General features: G+C 38.5%; 1 protein-coding gene across 1 annotated transcript; it reads right to left on the bottom strand.

Annotated features, from left to right (window-relative positions):
• Nucleotides 1-759: 759 nt before the first annotated feature.
• Nucleotides 760-8,874, bottom strand: LOC146901654 (cytochrome P450 736A117-like). The gene is made up of 2 exons (XM_085738249.1): nt 7,955-8,874; nt 760-1,584 (listed from the first exon to the last, which is right to left on the bottom strand). Exons 1-2 carry the CDS (start codon nt 8,849-8,851, stop codon nt 970-972), a joined length of 1,512 nt encoding a protein of 503 aa, XP_085594375.1. The 5' UTR covers nt 8,852-8,874; the 3' UTR covers nt 760-969.
• Between the last annotated feature and the right edge of the window lie 491 nt (nt 8,875-9,365).

A 9,365-nucleotide genomic window follows, 5' to 3' on the forward strand; every position in this document is an offset into this window, starting at 1 on the left:
TTCATAAAATTGGTCATCCTTCTAATCATAGTGTCCATTACTTCCATAGATTTTCCTATAAGAGTGGTTATATTTCAAGTTCCGACACAAATTCTACTCTGATGAAGTAAGTTCTTTACCCACATCCGTTCAAGAAAATATGGGAACCCTTTCTTATTTTTCACCGCATCTAGAAAGCAATGCAACAGTCTTGCTCATTTGACATTATACCCATTACTTCCATAGATTTTCCTATAAGAGTGCTTATATTCCAAGTTCCGAAATAAATTCTACTCTGATGAAGTAACTTCTTTAACCACATCCGTTCACGAAAATGTGGGAACCCTTTCTTATTTTTCACCGCATCTAGACAGCAATGCAACAGTCTTGCTCATTTGACATTATACTCGAGCTATATAACAAATTGCTTCCAGACAACAATCTAACTTTCGCACTATTGCGTAGTTGATTCATTTCATAGAGATGGGGCAAAATTTTCATTTTACAAAGTGAATCATGTCCCAAAAATTGACAACACCCCGTAACAGCTTGTGAGCAAGAATAAGTTCCTATATATATCGAATCCTTTGATGAAATTCTGAATTTAGTGTGTACTTTGCATATTAATTCCAACTTATGTATATAAATTCCCTTCCATAAAATTCTGATTTATCCTATATATTTATATAGACAATTAGCCATACCACTTTCCAGCCCGTTCCTATTTTGTCTTGTTGCCTCTTGAGATTGTGCTCAAAAGTAAATTTATGCAAGCAGAAGTGCACGAACACTAAAAACACAAATTTAAAAGGAGTATAAAACAAACATATATCATTTGCCATTTAAAAAAAAATAACCCTCTACACCAACCTCACCACTCATCCCAACTGATAAATAACCCCCTACAGAACATGTTCGCCAAATAAACATGTTTATTAGCCACAAAACCAGAAATGCTACTAAAACTCTAACAAAACAAACCTCCCTCATTTACTTATTATTAAGGGTTGCAACTGCTAAAAGAGGAGTCTTTCTATGCATGGTTAAACCAAATGTTTCAGACATGTCTAAGGTTTCCAATCCAGCATTTCCACCAGGTAATTCCCAATTAAATTGATGTACCAGGTTGGCTAACACAAGTTCATTGGCAGCCATAGCATAAACTATCCCAGGACAACCCCTTCTCCCTGCTCCAAATGGAATCAAATGGAAATCATTCCCTTTAATATCTATTGAACTATTCAAGAATCTCTCAGGCTTGAACTCTTCAGGTTGATCCCAATATGTGGGATCTCTTGCAATGGCCCAAGCATTGATAATTACTCGTGTGCCAGCTTTGATGTGGTAACCCTTTAGTGCGATATCTTGTCTATTTTCTCTTGGGACTAGTAAGGGGATTGGAGGATGTAACCGCAATGTTTCTTTAACCACTGCTTGTAAGTATTTCATGTCACCCAAATCATCTTCAGTTATGTGTGTTCTATTGCCAGCTACACTCCTTACTTCTTCTTGCAATTTCTTCATGATATTTGGATGTCTTAAGAGTTCTGTCATTGACCACTCTAGCAAGGTGGATATAGTGTCAGTACCTGCTGAAAACATGTCCTGAACATAAACAAAATTGATGGTCAATACAAGTAGCATAATCAAATTAAACTATAGTTTATAATCATTACAATTTAAAACACTATACAGCCTAATGGCGAAATGTTTTAAAAATCGGACGGGTGAGACTACCAGATCATGATTTAATTTCTTCAATGTCCAACCCCGGTTGAAGTGGTTGACAAATAAAAAAAATTCTAAAAAGAATTGAGCAAAAAAAAATTTAAAAATTGAAAATTGGTCGAACGAACCAACTATGGTTCAATTTGGTTAAAACCATGCTGCAATATAACTGAAATCAAACCAACCATTTGATTAGTCGGTCTCTAGTGCATGCGGATTCGATATGATTTTTAAAATATTGCACGGAGAAGAATCAACCAAACCAAGTGTCTAACGTGTATCAAAAATCAAATTGAGTTGGGTGACCGCTGTCTGTGCAACACAAGGGTGATTTTTGAGTTAGGCTTAGCATAATAACACACCATCACTCGAAATGATAGAGTTTAGTTAAGTATTCGCCAATAAGAATTAAATAAATACACGATGATACAAGTGGTATTTAAATTATATTATATAGTCCTTCAAAAAAAAAAAAAAAATTATATTATATAGTATCGATGTAAAGTTATTTTCACATGCATCAAATTATATTTTTGCCCCAAGTCATGTGTTTAATTAATGAGTATTATAAATTATGTATTTTCAAATAAATCAAATAATCCTTCTTTAAAAAAAAAAATTAGTACCAATTTATTATATTATTTATTATATTATTTTTAAAAATTAATAAATGTCTTTTTTTAGTGGTGGTCAGGGTTTGAACCCCAGACCTTGCATATTTTATGCATTGTCCATACCAACTGAGCTAAGCTCATGAGGACAAAAATCAATAAATGTCTATATTCTCCAATTCTATGGGAGGACGTGTGGCCTCTGCAGAATGGCACGCAACTGACTTGGTGATGGACGATAGTAGGATTGGTCTTAAAGCTTCTTTCTATGTTACAAACTTTCCAGAGAATCTGCCCTTATTTCGTCTACGTCAAGCTTTTGAAGTGTGCGGGATTCTTTCAGATATGTATGTGGCACGTCATAGAAATTCTCGCGGTCAGGAGTTCAGCTTCGTAAGGTTTGTTAATGTTAAGAACAATAGTAAATTGTTACAAGCCTTGAATAATGTGTGGATGGGGGAATGTCGTGTGGTTGCAAAGGAGGTGAGGTTCAATAGGTTTGCACACAATGACGCTGCTTTTTTGAAGCCGAAGGTGGGTGTGACGAAGGATGATAGGGAGCATGAGGCGGTTCAACCTAGGAAGAGTGTGAATGTTATTGGTGTAAGCAAGGATGAGACGGTGCCGGTTCAGAAGGGTGTCGTGAAGAAGGTTACAGTTGGGTCGGTTAGTGTGCCAGTGAAGGAATTGGAGAGGAGGAAGAGGGTTAAAACGGTGAAGGAAGGTTCAGGGGCAGTGTTAGGGTTTTCGAGGGAGGAAGGGAAGGCCAGTAAGTTGAGGGAGAAGGAGGTTGTCAGTGTTGGCGGTGGCATAGGAAATGTGCGGTTGGAGAAGAAGAATGTTGCTGTAAAGTCAAAATCAGTTAATGTTAAAATAGAAACACCAGCAGCACAGTTTATTCCGGTATTTAACTCTTGCGACGAGGATCGAGCATGGGCGAGTTCAGGCATGGTTGCTCACATTAAGGCAGGGGATTGAGCATTGTCTTTTCAACAACGAATCAAAGATGTCGGGTTCCCCAACGTTACTGTTACTCCATTGGGGGGTGATAGAGTTCTTTTACATTCAACTGGTGGAGAAGATTTTTCGACAGTGCTAAAAGGGGCATCTGATTTTTTCGGTATGTTATTCTCTAACTTCCATAAGTGGTCTGAATCATTCATCCAATATGAACTTGGCGCTTGGCTTCGTGTTTACGGCATTCATGTGCATGCTTGGAATGATAATTTTTTTAGGCTCACTGTATCGGGTATTGGACGTTTTCTTTATGTTGATGATTGTACAGCGGAAAAAGCACGCCTAGACTTTGCCCGTATTCTTGTAGTCACACCTGAAATTGAGATAGTGAACAAGTTGTCTCATTTTATTATTGATGGGAGACATTATGCTATTAAACTTGTGGAAGAATGGGGGTGTAATCTAGGTGAGGATGCATTCATGTCGGAAGGTGAAGCGGATTCAACGCCGGAGGTGAGACCACATAATAATAATCTTGAAGGGTTGGATGAGGTGCAAGGAGAGTGGGAGCTGGACGATCTTGTCACTGACTTGCAAAATGAATGGTGCAAACATGAGAAAAATGTTGATGTGTCTTGTAAAAATAATGAAGCACCGAATACTGAAAATGAATTTTTTGAGGTTAATTTATCTCCTATTTTGCAACCGGTGCAAACAGTAACAGGGTTAGATAAAGACATGTTGGAGACTAATTTTAATGACTCTTTGGTTAAACCTTGTAACAAGCAGGGACCGTGGAGCATTGATTGGATTGAGAACCAGAAAACAATTTCAGAAGGAAGGGTGGTATTTTCTTCTTCTCGCAAGGCAGACCCGGTTGTTAAAGGCAAGTCGAAGTCAACAACAAGAAATTCAGCAAAGTCTTGTACGCCTTCAACGGTTAAGAAAGGTGGAGTGGCTCTACATTCATTCGGGTTTATGAATAAAATAGCGCGTATGCCAGCTTGTGATCGAAAGCAAATTATTCGTTTATTAAAGAAGCAAAAACGAAAGAATAGTGTGCGGGCAGCGCAACATACTTCCAAGCCGTTAGAAGCTTCTGTTTCCAATTCATCTAAAAACTCAAATACCACAGGGTCTGTTTCAGGTACTAATGATTGGGAGCATTGGCTGCATTTAAATGGTAAGGCAGACAAGGTTAAGGAGGATGTTAGGGAGTTGTTAAAGGCAGTGGGGGTGAAGGTTAATTGTGATATTTCTAATAGTTTCAATTTGCTTTCGAGGGAAGGGAGGAGAGAGTGGAGGGCAGGAGGAGGTATCGAGAAGCAAGGAGGGCCAGAGGTGGGTTTTGAGGGTGTTGAGGGAGAGCTTTGAGGGTGTTGGTGGAGTGGCGGATTAGGGGAGGGAGGTTTTAATGAAGATTATTACTTATAATGTGAGGGGGTTGGGGGTCGTGAGAAGAGGGCGGAGGTTAGTGTTTGAGAAGAAGCCATTAGTGTTGTGTCTCCAAGAGACTAAAATGGAATTCTTGAATGAACAGTTAGTTAAATCGTTGTGGGGCGACAGCGTGCATAATTTTTCGTACCAACCGTCAGTTGGAGCTTTTGGTGGCCTGGTTATAGTGTGGGATATGTCTCGGGTTGATGTGACGTCTTCTTTTAGTTTCAGTCATGTCTTGGTTATTAAGGGTAAAGATTTACTTACTGGTGAAGACTTTGTTATTTTCAATGTTTATGCACCGTGCGACTCGGAGGCTAAAAAGGTTTTATGGGGAAATTTATTGTTACATATCCAAAATAATAATGATGTCTGCATATGTGTTTGTGGGGATTTTAATTCCGTGCGTAGTGTTGATGAAAGGAAGGGTCGCGCCATGTCTTTTAAACACACGGATGCGGAGGTGTACAATAAATTCATCAATGATAGTCTGTTAATTGATTTGCCTATCTGCAGAAGACTGTTTACTTGGTATAGAGGAGACGGTGTCTCTATGAGTCGTTTGGATCGATTTTTGTTGTCAAATAAGTGGTGTGACATTTGGCCGCATTGTATTCAGGTTGCTTATCAACGGGGTCTCTCTGACCACGTCCCGCTGATGTTACATGTCGTTGAAATCAACTGGGGGCCTCGGCCTTTGAGGATGCTGAAATGTTGGTCGGATCTTCCGGGTTATGCAGATTTTGTTCGTGAGAAATGGGCAACCTTCAACTGTCAAGGGTGGGCTGGTTTTATGCTACAACAGAAGTTAAAGATGATTAAGTCCAGTTTAAAGGAATGGCATTCGCAACATGTTCAGAACATGGAAGGTAGAATGAACGAGGTAAAAGCTAAAATGTCTGTTTTAGATGCTAAAGCTGAAATTGTGGATCTTCAGGAAGCGGAGACTGTCGAGCTTCATGATTTATCTGTTTCGTTGCACTCTATGGCTCGTTTGCAAAATAGTATTAGTTGGCAGAAATCTCGGATGAATTGGTTGCAGGAGGGGGATGCAAATACAAAAAATTTTCACAACTATATGTCTCATCGTCGGCGTCATAATTCAATTCATTCAGTGTATGTTAATGGCGGTCATGTTGAGGGGGTTCATGCTATTCGTACGGCTGTTTTCAACCATTTCTCTAACCACTTTCGATCCAGTGATGTAATGCGGCCAGGTGTAGAGGGCCTCAATTTCCGTAAATTATCTTGTATAGAGGCTGGGACGTTAACTAAGCCTTTTTGTATCGAGGAAGTGAAACAAGCAGTCTGGGATTGCGACAGTTATAAAAGTCCGGGCCCTGACGGTGTTAGCTTTGGTTTCATCAAGGAATTTTGGAGCTTATTGAAAGATGATTTGTTACGGTTTATGGTCGAATTCCATCGGAATGGTAAGCTGTCAAAAGGCTTAAATTCTACATTTATTGCTCTTATACCGAAGGTCATTAGTCCGCAAAGGTTGAATGATTTTCGACCTATTTCTTTGGTTGGAAGTCTATACAAGATTCTTGTTAAGGTTCTTGCAAACAGATTACGGTCTGTGATCGGTAGTGCCGTATCTGAATCTCAGTCAGCTTTCGTAAAAGGGAAACAAATATTGGATGGTATTTTAATTGCTAATGAAGCAGTCGATAAAGCCACTCGATTGAAAAAAGAATTACTTTTGTTTAAAGTTGACTTCGAAAAAGCATATGATTCTATTGATTTAACTTATCTGGACTCGGTAATGGCAAATATGAATTTTCCGACGTTGTGGAGGAAATGGATCTTTGAATGTGTTGGCACGGCAAAGGCGTCTGTTTTAGTGAACGGTAGTCCGACTGATGAGTTTCCGTTACAGAGGGGTCTTCGTCAGGGTGATCCCTTGTCGCCTTTTCTATTTTTGTTAGCTGTTGAGGGTCTCAATGTGCTAATGACATCTGTCGAAAGTGCCCATCTTTTTAATGGGTACGGTATTGGTGCAAATGCTGAGGTTCGGTTGACGCATTTACAGTTCGCAGATGACACGTTAATCATTGGTGAGAAGAGTTGGTTGAATGTCCGTACACTGAGGGCGGTATTGCTTTTATTTGGGGAGCTTTCCGGTCTCAAAGTGAATTTCAACAAAAGTATGCTGACTGGTGTTAACATTCCTGCTTCCTGGTTGTCAGAGGCTGCTTTGATGATGAATTGTCGCAGAGGTACCATTCCATTTGTTTACTTGGGGTTGCCTATCGGAGGTGATTCTAGAAAAATCTCTTTTTGGAAACCTGTTGTTGATCGCATTGTCTCGCGCTTGTCGTCGTGGAGATGCGGTTACTCGGTTCGGGGGGCTTACCGCTTCCTTACTACCGCGGCTGATACGGGGGATAGGCACCAGGTTGTCGACATTTGGCATCAACAGATTCCTTCTAAGGTGTCGGTGTTTGTGTGGCGCCTTCTTCGCAATAGACTTCCAACTAAGGACAATTTGGTTCAGAGGGGGGTCATTTCTCATGAAGATGCGGCTTGTGTGACTGGTTGTGGGAATCCAGAGACAGCAAATCATCTGTTTTTGGGATGCGACATATTAGGCTCTCTTTGGTCTCAGGTTTGGCTTTGGATGGTTATTTCCTCGGTTTCACATGGTGACATTATTCAACATTTCACACATTTTATTAAAATGCCTGGTATGCATAGATCTTCACATATGTTTTTCAGAATTATCTGGTTTACCACTGTATGGGTTCTTTGGAAGGAGAGGAATGACCGGGTGTTTAACAACACGGCTTCCACACCTTCTATCCTCATTGAAAAGGTTAAATTGACTTCTTTTTTATGGTTAAAGTCCAAACATACAACTTTTATGTATAGCTATCATGATTGGTGGAAGAAACCGCTCCATTGCATGGGCGTCCACCTGTAATTTCTGTCTGTTTGTTTATTTCGACGGTACTTTGCTATGGCTAGCATTGATTCATTGTAAATACTCTTGAGTGGTTACCTTTTTAGCACACCTTGTGCCGGGATAACTACTGTAGTTTTATTATATACACCATTTTTGTTTGTTCAAAAAAAAAATGTCTATATATTGAAATAAACCAAAAATACATATATACATACATACATAAATAAACACACACACATATATAGTAAAATAGATTAGATATACGTATAAAACATTTTTATGCATGTCTTAATTAGCTCCACAAAGCAAAATATAGAGATTTTAGTTTTACACTTACCAATAACAAGGCCTTAATGACTGTTCTGTCAATAGGAAAACCTAGGGATTCTGTCCTTTGGATCCAAAGCAAAACATCAACAAAGTCACGTTGGTCTTCAGTATCTAAACAAACTTGCTCATCACTAGCTCCTTTCTGACGATTGATATGATCTTCAACTACATCCTCCAAAAGATCATCAAACTGTTTAGCAACTTTTTTTGCTCTTGCATAAAATCCAGAAACATTGGTCATCCAATCAAGCCAAGGAACATAGTCACCAACAACAAAAGTACCAAGTAACTCAGTAAAATCCATTAATAACTTTTTAAATCCCTTCCCACTTTCACCACTATACTTTCTCCCCAAAGCAACCCTACAAACAATATCATTGATAGTTGTGGCGAGAAAATCACTTATATTCACCGGTAAAGATTTGGAACAACAATGGTTTATTTTCTCCATCATTAAACCAATTTCTTCCTCTCTAACGGCTCGAAGAGATTGAACTCTTTTAGCACTGAGAAGATGTAAAACTGAGATGCTTCTTATCTGTCTCCAATACTCTCCATATGGAGCAGTTGAAACATCTTTACAATCATATAAAAGTATATGGTAAAGTTTAGTTTGAGGTCTGTTTGCAAAAACACGATCATGAGTTTTCATTATCTCACTTGCTGCTTCAGGTGATGAGATTATAAGAACTGGTACACTCCCAAGATGGAGTTGCATTAAAGGGCCATATTCTTTAGCTAGAGATTGAAATGTGCGGTGAGGGAATAGGCCAAGTTGATGGAGATTTCCTATTATAGGGAATTTTGGAAGAGAAGGTGGTAAGTTTTTGGTTTTTGTAGAATTGAAATACCATTTTATTAGCGGAAAAAGGACGAGAAAGATTGAAGAGATTATGAGAAGCATTTTGTGTTCTCTTAGTTTTTTTTCCAATTGTAGTAAAGGCATATGCATTACACTGTATAGTCAAAAGAGTATAGGGAAATTTGGACATGTTGACAAATTTTTTTTGCTTCTAAGATCTTATGAATCGGCTTGGGTCACGCATGCATTTTTTTTTAGATATCCAACAATCAAAAGACAACAATATTGTCAGATTGCAACTAAGAAACCAATCACAAACGAACATTTGTAGTCAATGGACAATGTCATTGCTTTATGATTAAAAATATATAATTAAAAAATTTCTTTGAAGAGTTCATTCCATTAAGTTGGAATTAATCTTGATTTAAAATGATCTATAGATGTCACGAATCTCAGAAAGAAAAAGTAGATCACGTGTTGCATTTCGTGGGGCGGCCCAAAAGTAATAGTTTATTTTATTTTATTTTATTTGACTATTTTTTACTCAAGTTTATCTTATTTTATACTCCCTCGTTTTAAAATGAGTGTCGCTTTAGCCAAAAAAATTTGTTTCAAA

The sequence above is a fragment of the Medicago sativa genome, chromosome 8, assembly GCF_051527215.1.
Source record: "Medicago sativa cultivar Bolivia chromosome 8, Bolivia_mono, whole genome shotgun sequence".
In the NCBI taxonomy this organism is placed as follows: domain Eukaryota; kingdom Viridiplantae; phylum Streptophyta; class Magnoliopsida; order Fabales; family Fabaceae; genus Medicago; species Medicago sativa.